Source organism: Crocodylus porosus, unplaced genomic scaffold (genome assembly GCF_001723895.1).
Source record: "Crocodylus porosus isolate Cpor-Errol unplaced genomic scaffold, CroPor_comp1, whole genome shotgun sequence".
NCBI lineage: Eukaryota > Metazoa > Chordata > Crocodylia > Crocodylidae > Crocodylus > Crocodylus porosus.
This window is the reverse complement of record NW_017728943.1, coordinates 101,285,559-101,313,372: the sequence shown is the minus strand read 5'-3', so window position 1 is coordinate 101,313,372 and position 27,814 is coordinate 101,285,559. Positions and strand designations below refer to the sequence as shown.

At 39.6% G+C, this 27,814-nt stretch overlaps 1 protein-coding gene across 1 annotated transcript in view; it reads left to right on the top strand.

Moving 5' to 3' along the window:
* Positions 1-27,814, top strand: part of NUP133 (nucleoporin 133) — a 54,274-nt gene that overhangs the window by 11,333 nt on the left and 15,127 nt on the right. The window contains exons 4-19 of the mRNA XM_019549874.1: positions 1,345-1,452; positions 1,987-2,118; positions 3,582-3,752; positions 4,330-4,485; positions 4,560-4,630; positions 4,989-5,136; positions 6,660-6,804; positions 7,395-7,552; positions 9,465-9,556; positions 10,936-11,099; positions 13,067-13,161; positions 13,258-13,482; positions 15,446-15,568; positions 20,142-20,241; positions 22,445-22,696; positions 24,792-24,925. Of these exons, the coding sequence (XP_019405419.1) occupies positions 1,345-1,452; positions 1,987-2,118; positions 3,582-3,752; positions 4,330-4,485; positions 4,560-4,630; positions 4,989-5,136; positions 6,660-6,804; positions 7,395-7,552; positions 9,465-9,556; positions 10,936-11,099; positions 13,067-13,161; positions 13,258-13,482; positions 15,446-15,568; positions 20,142-20,241; positions 22,445-22,696; positions 24,792-24,925 (2,274 nt within the window). The remainder of the gene's footprint in view (positions 1-1,344; positions 1,453-1,986; positions 2,119-3,581; positions 3,753-4,329; positions 4,486-4,559; positions 4,631-4,988; positions 5,137-6,659; positions 6,805-7,394; positions 7,553-9,464; positions 9,557-10,935; positions 11,100-13,066; positions 13,162-13,257; positions 13,483-15,445; positions 15,569-20,141; positions 20,242-22,444; positions 22,697-24,791; positions 24,926-27,814) is intronic.

The window sequence follows — 27,814 nt, the reverse complement described above, 5'->3', positions numbered from 1 at the left end:
ATATGGACGATGGTGGTGTAGAACAGTGGTCTCCAAAGTGGGGTGCACAAGATGATCCATTGGGGTATGGGGAGAAAATATTAGAACTTCTATTTATGTTTTTATATATATATATATATATATATATATATTGGGGGTTCTTGCTCAAAAATGTTTTACTGATAGGGAGGTGTGATCAAAAAAGTTTAGAGACCACTGGTCTAGAGCAATGGTTCTCAGCCTCTTTAGGCTCCAAAGCTCCCCTCTGAAAATGCTAGCTCTTAGCTTTTATTCACTATTTGCCTATGGAAAAATAATAGAACAGTGTTCTGTTGGAAAGAACTCGGAAACCAGCACCATGATGTTTTCGATTATACGGATTCCTATTGGAAGTTTCAGGGTTTGTCTTGTGAACCATACGTAGGTGTGTACACACCTTGGCATACAACGAAACTGGCAAACTGACACCTGTGCAGCACTCCACAGCACCCTGGTTGAGCATCTGTGCTCTAGAGAGCTTTCAGTCTGAAAGGATCAAGAACAGATGATGGGCTGGGCACATACTAGTAATCTATAGGCATGGATGGTGGGCATAGTTTTGTTCTTTGGTTTTTCCATTTAATCAGTGGTAAAAGTAGGATGGACTTATGTTCTTTAACAATGTGATTATCAGGGAGATGGCTCACTTCAGTTGTTAAACCTGCAGTAGTAAAACCTCCTTTTGAAAAAAAAAATTGCCAATTGTTTGGAAGCAGCATCTGAAAAATGATTATTTTGAGTCAAGTGTTGTAACCTATGGTTGAGACTTGTAAATGAAGGCCTAAGTTTGATAAAATTAATTAGTGACATTTTCCTGAATATATCATTAAGGTGAGCACAAACCAGTTGCGTTTTACATAAATGTGACTATCATTGGGAATCCTCTCTAAAACCCTGGTTTAATGTAATTTGAGTAATGTGACTATTTTCTTTTCTTTTTTCCACAGTATCTAGTGTCAGACCTAAAATTAGCATACCAATACAGATTTGTAAGCACTAAGGAGGAAAAGGGCTCCTAAAGCTAGAACTGTGTTAGTATATGAACAAATTGACAAACCAGCCATGAATAAACTTATGGTAAATTAATAGGGATTTCTAAGGATCAAAGTAATGAGGATCTGGAACTGCCTTCTGGTTAAGAAATAAATTTGGTATAAACTGATTTTATGATGGAACTCAATTCCTTTTTATGAAAGGGATTGTATGAGCTGGTTGCCTGCTGCAGCAGGGAACTTGTCTTGATAATCAAGAAGGGACTGTTTCCAGTTTTGTCTCCACTAGTGTGATGTAGTGATTCTGTCTATAATAGTGCTTTTTTCCCTACAGTTATCTGTGTGCAAGGAACTTCAATTACCGCCCAGCGACTACCAATGCAGTTCTTGTTTGACAGCTATATCTTGTCTCAGTACCTCAGGTGAAGCACCTTCTCTGCAGGTGAATAACTTAAATTAACCAATTCAGGGCTATTTTCTAATAACTTTAAATGAAAAAATAAATTATTCATTCTTTTGGAAACGTTTCATACTGTATCGTAATATAGATCAACGTTTCAAGCTTGCGAACTCTCACTGTTTGGGGTTTTCTGTAGTCATTAATATTAAAGTTTCTGTATGTTTTGCTGTCTCCTGCATCAGTAAACATGATCTGGATTCCTGTAGCTATGTAGGCCCTACTGATTATCAGAAGTAAAAAGTAGCAAAAATTACTTTTATTTTTATTGGTAAGATAGACAAATATGACTCAGTCTACACATTATTATATCTGGATAAGAACTTGCTGCTTTTACATAGTCCTCCCTTTATCCTGAATGGGTGTGTGTGTATTTACCAATTTTTTTCTATTAATTACTTAACCTCTTCTGGCGATCCCAACAGTTTTTATTAAAAACAATGTTTTAAAGCTACATCCTGATTATAGTTAACCCATATACTCTGATTTTATTTATTTATTTTGTAATGTAATTTCAAGTCTCTGTCAGTAATGGTTGCTACCAGTGAAGGATCCATACGTTACTGGCCCAGCCTTGTGCATGCAGGTTCCTATACAGAGACATCTACAGACTTTGGAGGCTCTTTGTGCAGTTTCCTAACAGCAGTAAAGGTACAGTACAAATTTGATTCACGCTTGAAACATTTTTGAGCAGTAACTTCGAAATGCCTAACAGTAATATGGGGCATCTGTTAAAGGCCCAGAAACTTGATATTAAATAGGTACAGAAGAAACTATGTATTATTATCAAAAGTTTTACTGAAGGTGATCAAATTATCATGAATTATGAGCAGTGCTTTCTTCACAAGATTTTAAAAATGGGACAGAAGGTCAGATTGTCTTGTGTATTAATTTGTTAGACAGGATATAGTCAAAAAATTAATGGCATTTCTAATAGCATAGTATCATTTAGTTTCTGCTATAGCACTGCTGAAGTTGACTGCTTTATACCAGAGCTAAGCCTTTGTATCGTCACTTTTTTTTACTACCACAATCTACTTTGCTCTTTGGCTTAATAATAGCACCACATTGTCTTTTATTACTAATCTGGCATCCTTTTGCAGCTCTGAATTCACTAATGCTGGATTCTTTTCCAGTATATTACAAGTTCCTCTTGACATAGTCTGTTGGATTTTTCTTTGTGCAGGTATTTTTTATAGAACAGGGTATGTCAGTGAAAAAACATTGAATTGTTTGGCAAGATATGAGAATGCTCAAACACACAAAGAAATTGAAATTTCTTTTGTAGAGAGGTTATCTTATAAAGCTGAGCATTCAGTGTACACATAATGTTGAATAAAACATTCATTAGAGGTTAAGTACTACATAATACGTTAACAAAATGATAGGTTAAGCCTTGGAAGAAATATGTATAGCTGTTTAACAAAAATGCCAAACTTGATAGACTACGTCACTGTTTATGTAAAGCTTTATAACAGGGGCTGTCAACTGGGGGTACATGTACCCATGGAGGTACTTGGGAAGGCCCCAGGGGGTACACAGCAGCAGCACCGAGAAGAGGGGGTACTTGGGAAGCATGCTGCCGCATGCCACTGCATACCAGTGTGCTTCCCAAGTACCCCCGCTTCTGCTTCTGCTGCTGCAGTGCGCCACTGCCACTGCTTGCTGTTGCCTGCTGCCACCACCCAAGTACCACCCACACCCCCACCCATTGACCGGCCTGCTGGGGTACCCCCCCACACTCATCCAGGGGGTACAGTCCAGGAGGGGTACCCACCAGAAGGAGTACACTCCTTAAAAAAGGTTGAAAACCCTTGCTGTATAATATACATGGAATATGCATGGCCTCTTGAGGGACTGATATTTTTAACTAAGCAAAGTTTTTCCTAGTCTTTCAGAATCACCTGCATCTTAACTAATTTTCTGATAAAAGCTCTTATGGCGTGATTCTGCCAGCCTGCAGGTAAACTGGGTGGAGGTATTGTTAGCTTCCCAGTCCTGTACTTTGATTTTGACCTGGTACAGAAAATCTTTATTTCACGGTACTTGAATTGTTGCAGAAGTATGGCAGTGTGGCTTTCATATGACTAATACAGACATTTTTTTTTTGTTAGGGAGGAAGTTTTATTTTATCTTCTTCAAGGGGCCAGTTAGTTCGATTAATTCCAGATAGTTCTGGGAAGATCCACCAGCATGTCCTGCCTCAGGGACAAGGCATGTTTTCTGGAATTGGCCGAAGGGTTTCTTCTCTGTTCGGTATTTTATCTCCAAGCAACGATGCTGTGGTAAGTTCAGAAAATAAGTGTTTGTAATTATGCCCTTATACATAAAATTATAATTCTGTATTCTAATTACTTTCTTCAGTAAATCCTTTCCCCATTTCTTATCAGCTTGAAGTAGCAGGAAACTGAACATCTCAAACCAACAGACCCCACTTGCGTTCAGTAAATTTCAATCTGCTGTTTAGATTTGTGCCGAAGGAAAATTTTAAAATGTCAGCATATCCTGCAGAATGAAAATTCAGAATCTTGACTTCTAGTGACAGCCTTTATATTAGTGGAGAAACTAGTGGTAATCCAAAGATTTCCTCCTGGATAACAGGACACCAAGAATTCTGGTCATCTTAGGTTTTCTGCAAGTTCCACAAAAACTGGACGGGAGATAGCCATAACAAAAATATGTCAATTTGTTTTATATTAATCCAAATAATTAGACTTTCATTTGGAATTATTTTGGTATCTAGACCTTTTCTCATGGATCAAGTAGAGTCTTGTTTGGAATAGGGTACAGAAAGGCATGTGGTATCATAACAGTAAAGCTATAACTTTTTTTGTTTTTGTTTGCTTGTTTTTTTTAATGAAGCTTTCTAGTGTTTTTTGGGACAAAGAGAGATCGAGTTTTTATACTCTGACCAATTCTAATCTGAACAAATGGGAGATTGATGATTCTGTAGAGCGTCATGTTCTCAGCTGGGATATCAGCAGGATTCTTAAAGAGCACATCACAGATGCAATTTGGGTAAGAGGCAGTAAACTTGAATAATAAAGAATGATAGTTGATATAATTGTGTAATTACAAATTAATTTTTTTAGGGTTCTGAAAGTAACTATGAGGACATTAAGGGAGGAGTCAATATTCAGTATCTGGATTTGCAGCAAAATCGGTGAGTGTATTTGCATCTAGCAGTTGATGGACCCATCTGTTATTCACACAGTTGTTAAGAACAGTCCAAATATGGAATTTTGTTTTTATATGGATTTACATTTTGGAAAAAGTTGTTACGGCAGTAAGAACACTATTAAAACTATTAACACCACACATTGTTTGTTACTTAAAAAAGTGAATAGTTGAAGTTCCTATTAAATAAAAACAGATACCTTCCTAGTGATATTGGATACCTGGAAAATATTATTTATGTATTGTTTTCCTTATGTTTATGGCTTTTGAATATTGAGGTTGGGAGGGTTTGTAAGGTAAATAGTTTACCAACTTCTTCTAAGTATTGTTTTGTCAATAAATAGTGAGGGTCTGGTGATTTTGGCTGCAGCATGGCATCTTGGAGATAGTCCATGCCTCATCTACTACACTCTGATAACAGTAGAAGACAAAGGTTACCAGATGTCTGATGATGTTGTTGTGGAGGTCACCCAATATAATCCACCGTTTCAGGTATGAAATTGAGCTTCTTAAGTAGCAGAGAAAATACATTGTTTCAGAGCATTCGTTGGGGTAAATGGGAAAATCTAATTTTCCATAAAGAGAATTGGATTCCTATGGTTAAAATGGTCTTGGAAATAATGTTAAACAAACAATATTTTGTATGAGCTTTAGTGTCATCAAATGAATATTGATGATACTAAATTGTGATCAGTAAGAACTCCTACACGTAAAGTTCAACCCAAAGTGTTTACATTTGAAGTACAAGTAAAAAAACCCTAAGCTTTGTAAAGGAGGAAGTCTAAAAAATGTGTGTTGGGATATTGAATTCAACTAGTTTGTTCCTTATGTGCTATCCATCTGTCTGCATTAAGATTTTGCTAAGGAACCCTGTAGTGAAATCCACTAGGTCTGTGCGACTAGGAAAGTATTTGATTCAGATTTGGCTGCTTCGGAGTACAGTGACTCGATTCACTATCCTGAATTGACGGTGCTGAATTCAATTCACTGTTCTGAATCAATTCGGTTGAATCGGCTACGGAAGATTTGGTGCCGATTCCGTGATTTGGATCAGCCAGGGAAACGCAGGCACAGTGGGTGGCTTTTCCAGCTATACCTGCCTCTCCTCAGGAGTGGGGGGAGCCATGGGAGAAGCCCCCATGGCTGCCCCACCTGGCCCCAGCCTAGTCCTGGCACTTTAAAAAAACCGAAAAAAAAAAACCATGCTCACCAGCTCTGGCAGCAGGGATCAGGGGCTCTGGGGGCTTGTGACAGAGCCCCTCTTGCATAGCACAGGGCAGCTTTTCCCAGCCTCAGTCTCTCCCTTTGCCAGACCCCTTTCCTCCCTGCTCCCCCAACAGACTTACCAGTTGAAGGCAGCTGTCAGTTGCCTGTTTAGTCTATGGCCAAATCTCCAAATCGGCTGAATCTTTTCTGAAGCTTTTCGAAATCGATTTGGATGCTATGAATTGATTCAGACCTTTTACTTTGGTTTCCCGATTTGCTTCGGAGATTCAGTCCTTGAATCGGGCCATATCTCCTCCAAATTGAATTGGCTACCAAAACTTTGCATAGCCCTAAAATCCACTTTGAGTAGATGGGAAGGGAGTGCATACTTATGGAGACCTGCACTCTGTTTCTGTCTCCCTTCTGGCCACCTGAGACACTTACCTTCTCTGAACCATCTGAATTGTCCCATCTGGTCTTGGAGTTTTTAACTTAACTGGCCTTATATGGCTGGCACTTTTTCTGCAGGCCAATTTTTAGATAGGATTGTAAAATGGGAGGACAGTACAAAGCTATTGGAATAATTGGTTGATTGGTTGTCTTCTACCTTTTCTTGTGAAAATATTAAGTTTCAATAGATGCCTAAAACAGATATTGAATATTCAGGGCAAATTGTAAATAAAATTTTTGCCCCCACTGATACACAAATGATACGCATGTTCAGAGTAAGGAAAAAGGAATTTTTAAGCTATCTACATAGAAAATGTAATTTGATTTCTTATGGCATTATTCATCTGGGGGATTTTCAGTCTGAAGAACTGATGTGCTGTTTGGTGGTCCCAGACTACTTAAGCCATGCTGCCTACATGTATACTGAAGATGAAGTCTTTGCTTGCTCAACTGGAACTGGAAGAATTTCTTTTCCACATGAAAAAATCCTATTCAGTGCACCAGGTAATATTTTAACTGGAAGCCAGTATTGTATGTACTCAATAAATAAATGTTATTGACAGAACTTTGCTGTTTGTTTCCACATCTGTGTTTAGATTCAACTGTGTGTTTTGGTATTTAGTTTCTTCATTTGATCCAGTTTCCTCAAAATTAAAGATTGAGACCAGCATGATCAAAAAAAATGAAAAAAGGTTAAGGGGTCCAGAAATCCTGAGTTCTAATCTCAGTTTTTGCCACTGATCTTTTCTTTTTTTTTTTTTATGACCATCACCTACTTACTTTTATTATTTTGCAGTTTCCCCATCTGTAGAACTAACTAGCAGACATTGTAGGGATAAAGCTTAACTTGCAGGTATATTAAAAGGAGTAATTTTTGTCAGCAATCATGTATATGCAGGCATCTCTTCTTGTTTGGTCCATAAAAAATAAGGGATTTGACTAAAAGTGGGATTGCAACTAATTTGACAGGAGAAAGCCTAAACATGGAAATTAGAGCGTATATTGTAATAGTCGTATAATACCTATCTAATAAGACCAGGATAATAAATGCAACATCATATGATTATTAAATGTTTTGTTTTATCTCCCCTTAGGAGATAGCATTTTAGGAGCAGGCTCCTGTACTGGACTCCCCATCTTTTTCACTAGAAAAAGTGGGCTTGTGACTATCTTTTCTAGGGAAAATGCTTCCATGCTTCCTGAAGACCTTGAGGATTCCCTGTCATCTTCTGTAGCAGGGCCAAACAATGAGGTATTTAGTCTGAAAATTCAAAGTCTCTTAAGGCAAAATAGAAAATTTGTCATTAATGTGTGTATGTGTGCAATTAATATATTGTATGTATATTATATAGTATATTAATTATATAATATCTTAAGTGTGTGTACACACACACACACACACACACACACACACACACACACACACACACAGAGTATAATCTCAAATCTGGCATGCTCAGGACTGCGCACTTACCAGAAATGTGAAAATTCAAGATATTTGAAACTGCAGGGGCAGGAGGCTAGAGCCAGGTGGCTGGTCCTGGAGTGGTGGATGGCAGCGGCAGCCCCTGCGTGCAAGCTTCCTCTTCTGCTGCTCTGGAACTGGCCACTACTACTCCCTGATGAAGTACACTTTTAAAAAGTGCCAGATTTTCAATATTCCGGATTTTTTATATCCATACTTGTGAGGTTATACTCTGTGTGTAAATACAATTTATTTTTTATATATATAATTTTTTTAATCGTCATCTGGCTCCACTCATTTTAACAGCATGCTCTTTCTAGGATGTGGGTTCTCTTCCTAGCTCTTGCGCTGTCCTGCTAAGTGATGTTGCCCTTTTGAATATGCCTGTATGGAACAAGACAGCTCTCCGTATGTAGCAGGAGTCAGTGATTAATGACTCATGGGCCAAATCCAACCTATAGATGTGGGACCTTCAGCTGCAGGAGCTTTCTCCCAGCCACCACAGGGAGAAGCAGCAGACGCCTGATCCTAGCACCTGCCAACCCATCCACTTCTGACCTGAGCTGGGTCATTTTGGCTTGCAAGCCAAAAAGATTGTCAGATGCTAATATAGTAATATTTGAGCTAGTTCCGCATGTACTGGTTGATGATAGCCACATCAGTGTGGCATTGTGCCTGGTCTCACTAGCTGTGTTGGCAATCAAGATTTTTGAGACTAGAATGTGCCACACAAATGTGGCTGTTGTGCACCAAGTTCCAGAGTCAAGCTGGCTTTGATATCTGCATGGTCCTGGCTTGTTAACTTCCACTGTCTTCATGGGACTGCATTTTTTGATGTCAGCATACTGCTTTTGTGTTTGGCCCACTCATCTGGAAAATGGGAATAATGATTTTGACCTTATTTGTGAAGTCTTTGAGATTCATGGATGAAAAATGCCATATAATAGTGGTGTACTTTATTATACACTTTTATCATAACAAACTCCTGTCGAGAGAGAGGCCATTTTTAGTATCTATATTTGACGTACACAGTGTATATTTCTAAGATCTTATATACTATCAGTATCAAAACAAAAATTCATACAGTAAGTTTAGAATTTTTGTCCGAAACACATTTAGAGAGAAAACAGAGATTGCACAAGAGTTGAATCAATTCCTTTGAAGGCTAATGCTGAAAGGATTGGTTCTTATTATGTTTACTTCATTCTGTCTGATTATTTGCTGCTAGCACTTAGAGGGTGAGTTGTGTCCGTCTTTGGTTAGATCAATTTATACTTCTGTGAACAGAACCAATTATTTTTGTCTCCTGTCTTTTTGTGGGTAGAGCATGCCATAAGAGTGAAGTCTTTGTTGCTTCGAAATTCTGTTGACACTCTTGCCTCCCAGTGCTAAACTCTACCCTATCTCATGTTGACAAATTTTACACAAAAATGAAGCTTAGAATAGGTTTCAGGGCAAACTAAGTAAACTGTTAATTTCCAAACTGCATTGAAGTCAAAGCATTGTTTCTTTTATGGTAATGTATTGTTTGTGGTTTTTTTATGTTTACTTTAAAAGACATAGCCATTTAGTGGTTGGCATTTCTATTGGAATCTTAATTCCTAAATTATTACTTTAGAGAGATTTATTGTAATTTCACAATGAGTTTCTTCTTTTGTCTGTTTGTCCCTCAGTGGAAATTTTTACTTTTATGTTTCAGAGTCCTGCATTTGATACAACTGCAAGAACAGAAATCATAGCACAAGAGGATAAGACTAAGTTACTGAAAGCTGCTTTTCTGCAATACTGCAGGTACAAAACACATGTAAGAGGTCACCCTCTAACTCAGTCTAGATCTACCTTTTCTAGGAGGCATGCCACAAATTAAGCCTTCTGCCCTTCCAAAGTGCCACTCTGATCCTCCTCCCTTGCCTGATTCATCCCCGTGCTCCCTGCTTAATCTATGGTTCTGCTTTTTGCTCCATGCCCTACCTGTCACTAGGCTGCCTGCTTCCACCATGATCTTTTGTGTGCCACACACACAGGCTGCCTCTGCCATTTGTGGCACCTGTACTGCAGGTTGGTCACCCGTGGTCAAGCTATAAGTAGAGAACAAGTTTGTTTTTCATTAAGGGATTCTGTCATTAAAAATGGAATTGATTTAAATGTGCTAGGTCTGTCTCTTCTTCTAAGAGTGCCATAAGTATACATAGCACTTCTTGAAACAATGCCTGCCTTGATAAGTGTGTCATCTAAATTTAAGACAAAAACCGTCGGAGATAAAAGAAAAAGTGGTGTGAACCAAACATGAAGATAGCAAAGTAGATTTGCTTGGTAATCAGTGCAAATGTACTTAGAGCTGTAGATTTAAGGTTGTGTTTAAATGAGTTTAAACAAGTATGCATATGTGTAAAAAATAGTCTCTTAGAGTAAGTCTCTTAGAATTATATAGAAAAAGGGCTTAGGGAAAATTACATTTTAATTTTGCAAGCTTCAATAAACTAACTTTGGAAACTAACATTAGAAACTCTATATGTGAATCATATTAATCTTTCTGGATCAGAAAGTTTGATTTGTTTACATTTTTAAAGTAGTAAATTAAAATTGTGCCATTTATGGTTAATAGATTGCTTTTCATTGCAGCATTTCAAACAGATTTTTATCCTAGATAGCATATATGTTCTTGTGCTGCTTGATGTTTCCCCAGCTGACCAGAGAATTGATCAAAGGACTGTACAGAGTCCTAGAACAACTGCCTATCTCTGCTGCTCTTACAAAACTAACAACAGGATAAAAAGCAATTATGCAAGTCATCTGCGTGTAATCTAGTCAGGACTCTATATTGAATAGTAGGTTTCAAACTAAAAGGAACATTCAGCTCATACTTTCCCCCATTAACATGAGAATTTATGTGCTGAATGCTACTTCTAGTTTGTCTGCTAGAGAAGCCTTCAGCGCACACTGCTAAACCTGAAGGTTTTTAAGTAGAAGTGACTGTATCCGTCTACCGCTTCCTGCTTGGCCAGGGAGGGTAGTATGAAGTGTTTCAAATAATTAAATGAAAGACGGGCAGGTATAATGGTGGATACCAACAGAATTTCACAAAAAAGGTTATAAAAACTTTTTAAACTTTTTTTTCTCTACTTTATGATTTCATTTAGTTCACATCCTGCATTCGTTGTTTCTTTCAGAAAAGACATAATCAATGCCCAAAGCATGGTAGTTGAGCTTTTCCCACCCAATGCAGACCGGGATCGTGATGCTGAACTGGATAGAGCAGTGACTCAAATCAGTGTGGACTTGGTAGATGACTACCCTGCTTCTGACCCAAGATGGGCTGAATCTGTACCTGAAGGTGAGGATAAATTTATGTGGGGTTTTGTGTAGTGAAGTCCAAGATAAAGCAGATCATCTTGACATCTGTAAGAACTACTTCACAGTCAGGGCGGCTAGGATCTGCAACCAACTTCCAAGGGAAGTGGTGCTGGCTCCTACCTTGGGGGTCTTTAAGAGGAGGCTTGATGCCTGCCTAGCTGGGATCATTTGAGCCCAGTTTTCTCCTGCGCAGGCAGGGGGTCGGACTTGAAGATCTACAAGGTCCCTTCCGACCCGACTTCTGTGATTCTGTGATCTTTACTTCATGGAGTGCAGGCCTATGTGTTGCTTACATCTACGTAATTTGGCTGAAAGTTGTTTGATAGCTCTTTCTCTACTAGTTATCCTCTTGATTCCCCTTCCTCGTCCCTGCCTACATAATCACCAGCACCCACACACTACTTATTCACTGCCTTCTACTCTCTTCACTTTCACCCCTACTTTCTGAAGTAGAATTTCAAGGGAATTAAAAAAATTTTCCATTGAGTACTTTGTATTTTACCTGGCAGTCTCTACCCTGACTAGTTTCTTCATCTCTTTTTAGTGCTGCTGTTTATCTTTGTATTGTTATCCTAGCTGTTTTGGAAGAAGGAGCTTTATACAAAGGTCTTGCCTTCTCAGTTCTTACTAGAGGAATTTGGGTAACTTTCTGAACCAAATCATACTTTCTCAGAAACTACCAGTCATTTCAAAGGAATTCAGAGTCCTCCCTAGACCTCTAAGCCCAGTGCTGAACAGGGACATGAATGGAAGTTTTATAGGTAGCATATATGAATAAATTATCTAGTTTTAGGCTCTTTTCTGTCTGGTAGCCTGTTAGCCACTATGAAATCCCTAATACAAATATTTATAATGTATTCTGAATCTTCATTCATTTTATCGTGAAGTGTATTCTGCAATACTTTTCTGTTAGTGCAAAGACTGATTGATAGATTAAAAGTATATTAAAATAATAAGAAAAACTTTAAAAGTAGAAATACTAACTTGTCCATGTCACCAAAAAGGGAAACTGCAAATACAGCTGTTCTGGAGATTCACATCTTGGTAGTCTATTATCGAGTGCAGTCAGAAGTTGTGACAGTTATGAGGAAGTATGTAGGCGTATGGTAGAGCCCCAGTGGTTTGTCAAACACAGAGATATTCCTGAGAACCTCTACTGCATTCACTGATTCCATAGAGGTCCTGACTCCTTTGTGTAGAAAGGTTATCAAGCCCCTGAGTCTCAAGCCAATGCAACAGAAGTGAGGATGTACAAATGTGTAAGACTTAAAACAGCATTACATAGCCACCTCTGGGGCCAGATTTCTCCTTCAGGGGAAGGACCAATTTCTTTCTGCTTTACTAAGCCAGGATATTCATAATGTTTGTAATTTGTACAGTATGATGGAGGTAGATTAGGTTTTAAGAAGTGTGTTAAACACGTTTCTAATAAATACTCATCTTCACTGCAAGTTCACTATGGTAAAAAGTGAAAAGATTTTAAAAGTTCCAAACTTCGTAAGGAACTCATAAGCCAGAAAATATTATCTTTCTTTTAAAAGTATTAGTTATGTTATGGCAGTGTTCAAAGGTCACAATAAAAGTAAGGGCTCCATTGTGTTAGGTACTTTACAGATTAATGGGAAGATTCTGTTGTAAAGAGTTTTTTCAGGTTAAAAAGACGGTGATCAGGAGGCTGGCAGATATTTTAATTCTGTATTTTTTCATGGGTTTTTTTGTTTGTATTAAAAATAGCTTCTTTTTTTCACTCTTAAGACTCAATCAAAATAGTCTGAAGTGTCCAAAAAAGTTATGTCCTATGTATTGGTTTGGATGATACCTAATAAGCTATTTGTCAAAGGGATGTTCTTGTTTGTAATAATTGGAGAGAGAGAGAAGCTGCAAAACCTTAAGATTTAAAATTCAGAACAAGATCTTTAAAAGAGCTCTTAACCTGTACCCTTTCAGAAGCAGCTGGTTTCAGCAACACATCTCTTATTCTCCTTCATCAGCTGGAGGATAAAACAAAAGCCCATTCCTTCTTCATTGACTTCCTTCATCAGGTAAAGTCTTAGAATGCTATTGACACAAATATTGCTGTTATGTCTAACTTTTTTGAACATTCTATAAAATGTTTTCTCTCCCTCCCTCCCTCCAAGGTTGGCTTATTTGAGCAGCTGGGGAGTTTTCCAGTGAGAGGAAAGCCAGCAGCAACTCGACGCTTGCTCTGTGAACATGCAGAAAAGTTAGCAGCAGCCATTGTTCTCAAGAACCATCACTCCAGGCTGCCAGATCTTGTGAATGCTGCCATATTGATTGCTCTAAATAAAAGAGATTGTGACATTCCACAGAGCCTTACTCCTGCTGATGTTTTCTTCAGAGAGGTAAGACAAAGTACACTTAATTAACTGGGACCTTTTTTTTTCCTCATAAATCCCTGGATTGTAAAGATTTTTTCTCTTTCAGAAATAAATTTTAACCTTCCACGTTTCCTCTCTTAAGGGAAGATTTTTATGATGTTTTTTTCCTAATTTTGCAACTAAAATGTAAATTTTTGACTGACATCATATAGTTAAATTAGAATTATAATCTTGAACAGATCAGCTGCAGAAAGGTAGAAAAGACCAGCATATTTTCCTACTTACCAGACAATTGTTTGCTGGGATTATCATGTTAATGGGTGAGCTGAAGGACATTAATGATTTCTTGGTGATCAAAACAGACTAAATATGTTCCTCTGCCACTTGTATTTTGATCTGAATCAAAACCCAGGATGGCTGGGACTCCTCATGTAAGGCATTTATTTGTAGTCCAGGTGATCAGTTACAGTTGTAAAGTAAACATTTTGGATTATTAGTTTCAATTTAAGGCAGACATTCTGACTGTAAACAGAAGTCTCATCTGAAGTGGTTTTTATTGTCCCAGCTTTTGACTCGCATGCAGACAGCAGCTGCAAAACCCATTACGTGTGTAGCCCTTCCAAGCTGCCTTGTTCCTCTGCCAGTAGGTGGCCAAAGAGAATGCACAGCCTGACAGGATTGTTCCTGGAATGAACAGAAATTAAGTCTGCATATACATATTCAAATAGCCTAGGAGAATTCTCCCATGTTTGTTTTCCTGGTAGAAAAGCTTACCCAGAGCCATATGTACAGAGATTTGAATGCCAAGTCCCTAAAGAGTGGAAAGGTTGCAATGCTGACACTGTGCAGCCAAGGGCAAATGTTTCAGCTTGCTCTGTAAGGCCCCTTAGTTTGCTTGGCAGCAGATGACAGTAGTGCATAGGGCAGCCCTGATGGGCAGACCCTGATTGCCAGTGGTCAGCTTGTGTTTCCCTGCAGCACAATGTGGGAAAATGAGAAGGGGTGTATATTCTGCTCTCTGCTGGAGCAGTGGAGCAAGCAACATGCTGCCTCCCTTGGGAGGTGGGGGATGCTGGAGAACTGAAATCTTTTCTGAGAAAAGCTACAGCATATTACAGACATTAGCTCTGCCCTGGGAGTGACTTGAAGGCTGGTTGTTACCAGGTTACTTTTCTCCTGGAGTGGTCATATTTACTCTGAGAGAAAAAGCCTGAATATTCTTAGATTGGTAGTTTCTCCTGGGATAGCAGCGACTCTCCCAGGAGAAACTGAATGCCTATATGAAGCCTAAGCGAGATGAGCCGTAACTTACCTTAGAAGAGGACAGAGGAGGGTGTGGGGGGCAGGAGGGGATGGCTGTTAACACATTTTATCTAACATGCTTGTATACGGCATAGGTACTTGAAACATGACAATATGTAGGAGCCTCTGTAGGATCCCAGCACAAAAGGCTTTCTTTTAGGTAAAATACAACATCTGTTTACAGCCTCAGTTGTGGTACATTTCAGTTGCAAAGTTCAGTGTCATTTTGCACTGATCTTTCATCATATTAGTGTACAGGAAAAAACTAAAGATAAATTATATACAGAGTATGAAGAGCTAGTGACTGACGCACCTACGGAGGTCAGTATAACATTATCAGGAGGGAGGAGGTACCTGAATATAACAGTGGTCTGCATAATCCAGTATTGCCTCTCTGATGGAGTTCACTACCAGAAGTTTTAGAAGAAGGTTGAAGAAGCCCAGCAGTTGAACAGTCCTGAAGTCAACAGTACGTAGAGTTAGATTAGTGTATGTCCACATGTGAGATTGTGTTTTTCTTCTGAAAAAATTGTCTGAAATTATGGATAATGAAAATAACCAGTTTAAATGTTTTGTATATTCTATGCTAGTGGGCTATTAATTAAGACTGTAATAATATTTTCATGTGGCTGCTATTTGTTGATTGATAGATTTGTGCTTAGTGCAGGTGTTTTTTTTCTTTTAGGTATCCCAGATAAACACAATCTTTGAATGCTTACTAGAACAGGAAGAACAAATCTTGAAGGCTACACCAATTGAATCAGTTGAGTGGGCCCAGATAGTTGTCAACGTGAACAGCATAATAAAGGTATCATATCTGTATTAAATAAAATATTGGGCTTAGTAGGTGGGAAACCAGACAAGTTCAGCAAACTGAGGTCAGCAACAGGAAGATAAGGGAAAATGTGGGTCCCTTACTGAATGGTGGAGACAACTTAGTGACAGGCGATGTGGAAAAGGCTGAAGTACTTGATGCCTTTTTTACCTCAGTCTTCACAGGCAAGGTCAGCTCCCAGACTACTGCACCTGGCTGCAGTTTGGGGAGAAGGTGAGCAGCCAACAGTGGTGTAAGAACAGGTTAGGGACTCTTTAGAAAAGAAGTACATGTACAAGTCTGTGGGCCTGGGTGCAATGCAAGTAAGAGTGCTGAGGGAGTTGGCAGCTGTGATTGCAGAGCCGCTGGCCATTATCTCTGAAAACTTACGGCAATTGGAAGAGGTCCTGGACAACTGGAAAAGGACAAATATAGTACAAAGGGAAGAAGGAGGGTCCAGAGAACTGCAGTCCAGTCAGCCTCATCTCAGTTCCTAGAAAAATCATGGAGCAGGTCCTCAAGGAATCCATTTCTAAACACTTGGAGTAGGAGGTGATTAGGAACAGTCAACATGGATTCACCAAGGGTGAGTTATGCCTGACCAAGCTAGATGACTGGCTCTGTGAATGCAGGGACAGTGTTGGATGTTGATATACCTTGACTTAAGCAAGGCTTTTGATATGGTCTCCCACAACATTCATGCAAGCAAGCAAGGAAAGGAAGTCTGGTTTAGGATGAATGGACTATACAGTGGATAGAAAACTGATTGGATCATTGGGTTCAAAAGGTAGTAATCAATGGCTTGATGTCTAGTTAGCAGCCAGGATCAAGTGGAGTGCCCTAGGGGTCAGTTCTGGGGCCAGTTTTGTTCAGTATCTTCATCAGCAATCTAAAAGATGGAATGGAGTGTACCCTAAGTAAGTTTGTGTATAGTACCAAGTTGCAGGGAGTAGTAGACACACTAGAGGGTAGGGCTAGAATTCAGAGAGACCTAGACAAATTGAAGGATTGGACCAAAAGAAATCTCATGAAGTTCAATAAGGACAAATGCAAAGTCCTGCACTTAGGATGGAACAATCCCATGCACCGGTGCAGGCTTGGGACTGACTGGCTAAGCAGCAACTCCTGCAAAAAATGACCTAGGGGGACAATAAGTTGAATAAGCTAATAGCATACCCTCATTGTGAAGAAGGCTACTGGCATACTGGGCTGCATGAGTAGGACCGTTGCTAGCAGATCAAGGGAAGTGACTATTTGTCTCTATTCGGTACTGATGAGGCCACATCTGGAGTACCATGGCTGGTTTTGGGCTCCCCACTATAAAAAGGATGTGGACAAATTGGAGAGAGTCCAGCAGAGGGCATCAAAAATGGTGAGGGGGCTGGAGCATATGACTTCTAAGAGGCTGAGGGAACTGGGCTTATTTAGTCTGGAGAAGAGAGGACTGAGGGGATTTAATAACAGCCTTCCACTACATGAAGGGTGGTCAGAAAGAGGATAGAGTTAGACTGTTCTCAGTGGTGACAAATGACAGAACAAGGAGCAATGGTCTCGGGTTGCAGCAAGGGAAATTTAGGCTGCATATTAAGAAGAACTTTCTCACTAGGGAATTAGTAAAGCATTAGAACAGGTTCCCCAGAGACGTGGTGAAAACTCCATCCTTGGAAGTTTTTAAGACCTGGCTAGACAAAGGCTTGGCTGGGATGATAAGTTTAGGATGGTCCTGCTTTGAGCAGGATGTTGGACTAGATGACCTCCTGAGGTCCCTTCCAACCCTAATTTTCTAGGATACTAAGTCTATTAGTAACTGGAAAGTTGACAAGAATACAGAATTGTTTCATGAAGAACGTAGAAGTGAGAGAACCCCATAATGTCTAAATGTTAATTTTTTCAGGGTTAACTCACCTCAGTGCTAAGAAAGAACCTTTAAGCTGTACGTTAAGGTGTAGTAGTTAAGAAAGCCAAACAAAGTCCTATAAATTGGACTGCTTTAGCAATGCTTTTCGCTTCAGCTGTGCCAAATATTGGAAAGCTGAGTTCCATGCCTTGGGTTCAGCCAAGAAATGTCATAGCTCTTAATTGTTAATTGAGTACAGCTGCTACTAAAATAACTGGACAGTTTCATGTACTTATAACAAGAATATTTTGCATTTCCTCCAAGACCCAGATGTGTTAGTGGCTTTGAACTCCATTGGATATATGGTTGGCTGTGGCTTTATTTGGTAATCAGTTCTCAGAGACGCGCTAAGTAGTTTCTTCTTTTGCCTAGTAATTAATATGAAACAATACACAGATTTGAGCAAGAATCAGGTGCCTTTTCATTCTTTTAGAATCCAAACACAGCAAGGTTTGTAAACTACAGGGAAAAATGCAACGATCACCTGATGCCTTTTGTGCTCTGTATGCCTTATGTAGTAGTTAATAATCTCTCTTCTCTTGAGGGATAATATGTTTTTTGAACTTGACCTTGTGGCAAAACAGGGAAAACACCCAAAACAGCTTTGTTTATTTTTTGATCCAGCCCATGCTATTGTAATATCAGTATCAGGCCTTGACTGCTTTGCATGGAGTTATTCGTAGAAACATAGAACTGGAAGGGACCTGTCAGATCATCAAGTCCAGTCCCTTGCCATAAGCAGGAAGTTATTGGGCTCAGATGAACTTGACAGGGTGCCTGTTCAGTCTCATCTTGAACACCTCCAAGGAGGGTGACTGCACCACCCCTGCTGGGAGTGTGTTCCAGATTCTAGTGACCCTTATAGAGAAGAATGTTTCTTTGTTTCCAACCTGAATTTACCCTATATTAGTTTATGCCCATTGGTCATCATCCTTGCAGTGCCCTCCTGAATAGTTACTGTCCTATTACTCCTGATGTACTTGTAGGTAGCTATCAAGTCACCCTTCAGCCTTCTCTTAGGCTGAACAAGCACAGTTCCCAGAATCTCTCCTCATAGGGCCTACCTTCCATGCCCTTAACCAAACAGGTGGCCCTTCTTTGTACACTCTTGAACTTATCCACATCCTTTCTGAAGTGCGGTGCCCAGAATTGGGCACAGTGCTCCAGCTGAGTACTCACCAATGCTGAATAGAGAGGGAGGAGTACCTCTCTGGATCCGCTGGCCACACAGCAGCTGATGCATGCCAGAGTTTTATTTGCCCTTTTGGCAGCCTCATCACACTGGCTCATATTCATCTTCCAGTTGACTGTGACCCCCAGGTCTCGTTCAGATGCTGTGCCAGCCATTGGCCCACCACCCATTGCATATTTGTAGTGGGAGTTCTTCCTACTCAGGTGAAGGACCTTGCACTTCTTGTTAAACCTCATCTGATTTCATTCCATCCATAAGTCCAGTCTGTCAAAGTCATCCTGGATATTTGCCCTATCCTCTGGTGTGCCCGCATTTCCCCACAGCTTGGTACCATCTGCGAACTTAATCATTGTGCTTTCTGCCCCATCATGCAAGTTAATGAATATATTGAATAGCATGGGCCCAAGTACTGATCCCTAGGAAACACTACTGGAGATGGCTCTCCAGGATGAGGTCAATCACCACTTTCTGGGAGCGGCTTCTAAGCCACTTATCAAGCCCAGTACTCTCCAGTTTGTTAGAATCCAGTGGGAAACCAAATCAAAGGCTTTAGTGAAGTCTAAGTAGATGATGTCAACCTTGTATCCCTTGTCCAGATGGCTAGTTACCTAGTTGTAGAAGGACACAAGTTTTCTCAGGCATTATCTACCCTCAACAAAGCTATGCTGGTTGTTTTTTAGCACGCCATCTGTCACCAGATTGTATTTGATGGCCTCCTTAACCAACTTTTCAAATATTTTTACCCAGGACCGGAGTCAGACTGACCAGTCTGTAGTTTGCGGGGTCACCCCTCTTCCCTTTCTTAAAGATGGGCACCACATTGGCCCTCTTCCACTCCCAAGTTCCACGACTCTTCAAACAGCTTGGCCAGGACTCTTGGGTGCAGGTCATCAGGCCCAGCAGAAAATGTCCAAGTGTTGTAGAAGATCCGTCTCTTGTTCTGGGCTGATTTCATGTAGCCTGTTACCTTCCCCCTGTTCTGTGGGCCTCTGGTCAGGGAATATCACCCTCTGTTTGATATTATCAAACAGTTTTAATATCAGTTTGTTTGATATTCTCATTTTCCCTCTCTGTTCTTGGAAACTTTATGCTGGATAAATCTTTTTTAACATTTTCTAACTGGCATGGGTATATAGCAGATATGTAGAAGCAAATTCTTAGGTACAAAAGGCTGGTCCAATTTTGGGAGCATGTGATGACTTTTCCGAGTCCGTCTTTAAAAGAATTGGGCAAGTAGTGGGATGGCAAAGAAATTATTGATAGCAAGTGAGCATAGAAAGCTTAGTCCTGCAGCACTTGCACATTTATGCACCTTGCTAGGCCCGAGTGTTCGCTCCTGCCTCCAGATTAGGTTGTGCACAGAAGTGAGGATGGGGAAAAAAATAAAACTCAGAGAAATTCTTGAAGAATTACTTTGTCACTTAAGCAGTTTCTAAAATTGACAAGATTTTAAGGTGTGTTCCTTTAACATTACGCAGGATATGCTACACGCTGCCAGCCAGTATCGCCATTCTCAAGCCTCTGTATATAAAACGGGAGCACTCCCAGAAGGAGAACCTGAATATGTTCCATGGACAGGTGAGAATACAAAAATAGTAATGTTCATGTGTTTCAGAGTACTTGACCGTTATCCTCTAAAGTCTTTGTTTTAGTTCTAACTGCAAATATTACACTGAACGATGCTTACAAAGTTATATTAGCATAAATAGTAGTTTGTTGCTGCTTTAGTTTGTTGAGGAAGATTTGATTTCTGCACTACCGATGATAGTTCTTTAAACCTCTTACAATGGAGACTGAGAATCTGGCTACAAAACAAGTTGTAAAAGTTGGGAGGAAGAACTAGTTTTGGTATGAATAAGTCAGGCTTGTAGTTGAAAAAGGTTTGGTTTTCTGTGTGTAACTTACATGTAAAATTTGGTTGTCTTCATGCAACTATATGCAATGACACAAAATGTTACTCTTAAAATAAGTATGTGAACCTCTGCCACTGAGTAAAACTGACAGTCTTCTTCCCCCTCTCCCCCTTGCTTTTTATGATAAGAATGTGTACTTTGCTGTTTGAAGGAACTCTACTGTAGAAACTTGTCAGAACAAGTTTTCCTTTACAGCAGGAGTATCAAAATCATCTGCCCCCCCCCACCCCCAAGACCAGAGCAGTCCCTTGTACTCCCTACCGACATACCTGGTCTATGCAGCACCTGCCCAGGACAGTCTGCAACTCTAGCCTGAGCAAGCGCTATAGATGGCGTAGTTCAGGACCCAGTCCCAGTAAGCAGCACAGGGATGGTCCAGCGCAACATGTGGGTCAACAGGACAGCACCAGGGGCTGGACCCAGTCTGTAGACTGTATGTTTGATCCCCTTCCTTTACAGTATATGTATGCCATCACTCTTAGCCTCTAAATTCTTAACCTCTTTATATTGGAAGGTTTATAATTAATGGTAAAAAGTAAGTATAAGGGAAAGAATGGAAACACTTTAAAGAAATAACTAATTTCATTAGTTTTCTTGCCAGGCACTGACATATTGAGCTTTTATGTTTGTATCCAGAGTACTTCTGTAGCTTGTTATAATTTTGCTTTCCTTCTGTATTTTCTCTGTTTGTCCTTCTCCCTCACTGTGTGCATGTATATCATGCTGGTGTGACACGGGCATCAAACATGGCTTCAGATAAACTTTCCACCTCCAGATCCCTGTTGCATGACCAAATTCTTGCTTTTTCCAGCAGCAGCTTCTGAACCCCCTTTCCCATCTGTACTAGACTTCCAGTGCAATCCTGCTTTGTAGATGTGTTTGGAAGAACAAAGACTCTTCATTCCCTTTCTTTCCGGTTATGAAAGGATCTTGAGCTAATGAGCAAACCAAAGGGTCCTACAGCTTTTGATTCTCCCCTGGAGTAGTCTGGAAATTCCTCCAGTCCTGACTCTCGTGCTGTTTCTCCAGGCCTAATGGATGGCTCTGGAGTTGGTGTGCCACCCCTACATTTATTATTTTCCCTAACTCCAAAGAAGGGCCCTAGGGAGACACTCCTTTACTGTCTCTTAACAAGTGAATACTTTTGCCTCCTTTTCCCCACTGCCCCCTCTGTTTCTGTGCAGGGATCCTAGGAAAGAGGAATACCTTTCCATTCACTTCTCTCTTCCATCTTTGTTTTGTTTGGGATCTTAACATTGTTATAGGAATTCACATGTTCAGTCATGTCGTACACTGAATGAAAAAGAGTGAAAAACAGCATCCAGGTGAAGTTTTGGTATGTTTCTGTCAGCCCTTTTCTGCAAGACCTGGAGAAATGTGTACTTGTGCATTCCCAGAGCAAAATCTGACTTTTTTATTTTTATTTTTCCCCTGGGCAGTACTTCTCATTGGCCGAGGGCACTCTTAGCTCTTACCAGTCACAAGAATTTCTCCTATTGTTTTCTCTGAGTTTCAGACTAATATGGAAGCAGAACACCATAGAGAGAGGCACGCAAGTCCCTTTTTCACAATGTATAGTCTTTCCCAGATGCGTATAAGCCATCCCTAATATTAAACAGTTCAGCTGTACAGCCATCCCACACGTTGTGATAATCAGTACTTTAATTTTTGGATGTTTTCATGGAGTACAATTAGTAATGCTAGTAGTAGTTAAGAAAAGAACAGATGTAGTTCTTCAGCAGCAGCATTTTGATCTTGAAATTTAATAAAACATTTCTGAGTTAAACTTTTATTTTTTATACAAGTTTCTGGTTTCTCGATAAAAGAGATCTGTTTTTAAAAGTGTGTTGTTTTTTGTTTCTTCCAAGCTTCTAGTGGTCCCGCTGGCACACGAACAGCTATAGTACGTCAACATGGAATAATTCTAAAGGTGGTGTATCCTCAGGTGGACAGTAACCTCCGTAGCATTGTGACTGAACAGTTGGTGGCACTGTTAGATTGCTTTTTTGATGGCTATGTCTCTCAGCTTAAATCTGTGGATCGACCTGCTGATCAAGAGAGGTACAGCAGTCTGGAAATGGAATATGTACAGAAAAGATCAGAACTCTTGTCTCCTCTTCGTAAGTGCCGCTCTCTCTTCTTTGTAATGTTAAGGCTTCACCATTCAGCTAGGAAGTGATGCAGAGAAATTTTAAATACAAACAATTAGATAAAGAGGAAAAATTATTATACAGTATTAAAGATGCAACTGCAGTTGCATACATTGTTTACTATTTTTCCATGTGCACTTCTGTTCAAGAGATTAGTTGTTGGATTGTATTTTCACAATTAATGAGGATTTGGCAATATAAATAGACTGCAGCATGTATTCCCCATTTCTTTAATGATCTAAGAATATGTACCAGGCAAAATCCTGCTTTCTAAATTCAGCATGTTTATTTTAAGTCAACACAACTTGGTTCCAAGATAAAATTCAATTAAGACAAATGTAAAATGCTACACATGGGCAAAAAAAAACAAAACCAAGCACGCATATTATAGGATGGTGGATAATTAGATAGTAGTAGCACTTCTGAGAAGGTTCTGGAGTTATTGGTGGATCACCAATGCAACCAGAGTCAGCAATATCATGCAGTCTCAAAAAAGACAAATGCAGTTTTGAGCTGTAGCACTAATAATAATAGTGTATTCAGTGCATTGGGGGTGACGTTCCCGCTCTGCTCAGTACTAATTAGACAGACCTTTAATTGAAGTATCTCGGTACCTCGGTGCGCAGCGGGCGCAGGCTCTGCCCGAGCCCAGGGCCGCCCTGCGCGGTGCAGCCGATACCAACAGCCCAGCAGGGGGAGGCACCTCCCTGTTCCACTCTGCCTCCGCCAGTGACCCAGGGCTCGGCGGCGAAGCCGCTCTGCCTCTCGCCTGCAGGCGGGGAGTGGCGAGTCGCTCGGGCCAGGAAGCGATGGCTTCCACATGCGGTGCTGTGGACAGAAGGAGTCAGGCTGGGTCTGCACTCCTCTTCCCACACGCACTGTGTCAGCAGCGTCAAGCTGCTGAGGGGCTGGGGGAGAGACAAGGGGTGGGAATGAAAGTAAACCGTGTTTACTTCCGTTTCCTGTCACAGCACCATGGGCCACAGAAAATGCCTTGGCGGGCCACATGTTGGACAAGCCTGGACTAGATGATCTTGGGTCTTTTGTAATTCCATGATTCTGTGAACTTAAATTGTGGCAGCATAGAATGGAAAACAATTTTCAAATGTCTTTCTATGTTGGTCTTTGCCACCTTGTATAAATCTGTTTGAAGTCTGTACAGCTGTATATTGTTTACCTAGCCACAGAAATATAAAATATACAATGTTAATTGTATGTGGGGGGGGGTTTTAATGATCAAAGGTAAGACTTGTTTTGATGTGGCCAAAGTGTCCTGGATTGAGTAATCTTAATATAATTGCTCTTGTATAAAGGATAAGAGAGAAGTGCAATACTTGGTAAATCTTACAAATCTGAATGTTTTGAGGCTTAAACAAACATAATTAAAGACTTTTTTATTGTTTTGGTTTTTTTTAAATTGTCATTAAGGAAGTCTTTGAAAAGCTTTAAGTACATAAAATTGTTTTAGAGGTCTTTTTTTTTTTTAATGCTAAAATACATATATTCTGGTAGCTGGTAAACAAAGTTAAAAGTTCTGTAACTGTATTCAGTTTAATGTTTTAATTTACTGGCAGTATTTGAAGGTGTTTGAATCACCTGTATATTTTTCTTGTTTTAACTGAATCAAAATGGAAATAATTAGGCCAAGAGTATGGTTAATAGTTCTTGAATATGCCTATTATAATCCTTATAACTTTTTGCTCATTAACATGTCTTAGCCTCCAGCTTTCTCATTTATGGTGCCTGAGTATAAACTGTATTTATTAAGGCAACATTCCCGCCCTCCCACCCAAAAGGCACAAATAGGAATTGTGCGCTGGTTCTAAAAGGGAGCTGAATGACTTTGTCTTTGAAATAATTTGTGAATTTATTATGTGATGTATTGTATTTATATAAGCAATTGCTTGGAAGCATACAGATGCCTCTTTTATATACCAATGTGATTTTTGTTTTTTGAGATTTGAATAGCCTATCACTTTTATGATCTATGCCATTACTCATCCTTTTGCAGGGAACAAAAATGAACATGTTTGATTTTAACTTATTTCTTGCCTATGTTCCCTAGTTTCCCTGGGACAGTACCAGTTGGCAGCTGCTTTAGCAGAGAAATACTGTGACTTTGATATCTTGGTACAAATGTGTGAGCAGACTGATAACCAAGCCAGACTACAACGTTATATGACCCAGTTTGCTGATCAGGTAAAGTTTATTCAGACAGTCGTATATTAAGTTGCATTAAAAATATTACCAGTAAAATATGGAGGTTGTTTTTCAGGATCCAGTTAATAGGCATAGATATCTTAGATTGTTTTGTCCTCTCTTCTGTATTCTAAGAATACAGTGTTTAAGTACATCTAGAAGACCAGAAACATTTATATTAAAATGTGGTTTAACTTATTTTACTAGGCAATATCTCTGTTCAGTTTCCTTTTGGTTTCCAGGATATGAACAGTTTTTTTTAACTGATCACTACAATTCCCTTTGAGTTACTACCTGCAGTTGTTGTGTTCTTATGTGTCTTATTTTCTTTCTTCTGAGTACTTCCAAAAGACTATAAATGTTTGACACAGCTGTATAGCATAATGCACATTCAATTCTCATATTTTCTAACTGTTGCATGAATGAAGCAAGTTGGTTCTAAAGCCTTATGTCTTCAGGAATTTTATTTAATGCTTGGTAGAAAAGTGATTCTTTAATCTGGTTTTATATTACAAAGGGAAACATGCTTTAGCCTAGAATCCTTTTAATTGTAGGGAGTTAGGTGACTGTTCAAAGAGTAGTAAAACCTAGTAACATACACAATTTGAGTTCAGATTTCATCATTAAATCAAGTTTTTGAATACATAATCTTCTATTTTCTGGTCAGTGACTGTACATGATATTAATTCTTAATGGAGGGTCAAAAGCTAGACCCTTGTGGCAAGCCTCCAAACTAAATAGTCTGGTTTCACTGCCCATGGAGCATGCTTATGCATACCAACAGGTGCTTCATGCAAGAGGAAGATGCTTATAATTTGGAGCCAAGATTAACACTACACAGTTGCATGGGAGATTTGTTCAGACAAGGTGGTCGTTCTTTAGATCTTTGCCATAGTTCCAAATGCACACCCTTTTACTCCTTTTTTTACCTTTTAGGCTCTTGTTACATTTGTCATGCTTCCAGCAGTTAGTGACTGATTCTGAAGTCCTAAAACAGGCAGGGCTACCGTCGTACTTGAATTCAGCATTAGATAATTAACATATGTTGCTCCAATCCTTCTGTCCCTTACCTCTTCCATGCTCAGCAGATTCTGGATCCTGACATACCAAAGAGAACAAGGTTAAGAGAGTAAGACTGAGACCTGAAGTTGTACGTGATACTAGTTTTCTCCCTGAGTAATGAAGGACGTCTAATGCTGCTTTGCAGTTATCAATTTAAATATTTTCATGCCACTTACCAGCTTAATACAACAAGATTTTATTAAATAGGTTAAGTTTAGAAAATTTTCTCATCTTGAACTATTGATTCTTGATGATCACAACTGGAAAGCCCATGGTTAACATGGAAGTCAATCAGATTTGAACATAAAAGTGAAATAAATGTCTTGCAGTTCACTTCTAAAGAAGCATTTTAGCAGAAATGCAGGTCAGGCAAATTATTATTGACATAAATAATGTTACAGTAGCTCAGTGTTTCTTAATCAAACACAAAGTAACACTAAAATGAGATTTCCCCCCCCATCATTGAAAACAGCAAAGAATTCACTTCTGTCTTCAAAAATATTTGCTAAGTAAGCTATAGTTCAGTAGATTTATAGGGCATCTTACAGAAAGGTAGGTTTGGTCAGACCAATACAGGCAGACCATGTCCAGTTCTGGTAATAGCATTTTAAAAAAAGCTGTTGGAAAAACTAGAAGGTTCAGGAAAACCTCAAAAATGTGAGCGATAGAGAAAAATGCCTGTCAGTGAGTAACTTAAAGAACTGGATGTTTAACTCATCACAAAGAAGATGAGGGCTTGATTAAACTGGAAATAATTTGATTCATAGAGAGAAAATGTTGACAAAAGCATTACACTTTTGAGGGTTTTATTTTTTTTGGAAGACAAGCCAAAGCTGGCTCCTCCAAACTATGCACTTGTTTATTGGGATAGTAATCAGACAAAATTACTAATAGTAGCTATGTACAGTACAGAATGCACAGATATACTGACTACTGGGTGGCAAGGTCTCAGGGCTTCCATAATCTGTCCTTATAGTTGAGGTAAGCTCCAGAGTCTGATGCATGCATTTGTGTGCAGTCTTATACCATTCATATTTAAATTTGTGTTTTTATCCATTTCTCGGAGAACACTGTCTTAGCCAATGGAGTAGGGAAGCCCTGAATCCCGACCTGTGGCCATTGTTCTTACCTGGGGTCATTAACTAGTGTCATCGCTGGCATGTACATCTCAGCTTGCTTACTAGAGACAATACTTCATATCACTGATTCGGGTTGGGCTGCTTCTGGGATGAGTCTGTCTGGAGGAGGAAATGGTGATACATTCAACACTAAGCAGTTTGGGGGTCTTGGGACTCGCCAGCAAAAGGATTCCTTAATTTAACAAAGGCGTAAGAATCAGTGCTTAGAAGCTAAAGCCAGACAAATGGGCACACATTTTTAATAGTGAGGTTGATTAACTGCTGAAATTTACCATGGGATGTGTTTTTTCCATTTTCTGATATCTTTACATTACAACTCAGTGCCATTCTTAAAGGTATGCTTTAGCCAGCTATAAGGTACATACAAGATGCTGGGTACTAAACTAGCTGTTAACTCAGCAAAGAGACCTTGGAGTCATGGTAGCTAGTTCCTTAAGAATGTCAACTCAGTGTGCAGCAGTGACCAAAAGAGCCAATAAAATGTTGGGCACCGTTAAGAATGGAATTGTGAACAAAACGGAAAACATCATCATGCCATTATATAAATCCATGGTGCAACTGCGTCTTGAATACTGTATGCAGTTCTGGTCCCTGTGTTTCAAAAAGGATGTAGTAAAATTAGAAAAGATACAGAGTAGGGCCTGTCTAATCCCCTTCCCCTGCTCAGTCTGCTGCTCTTCTGTGCTGC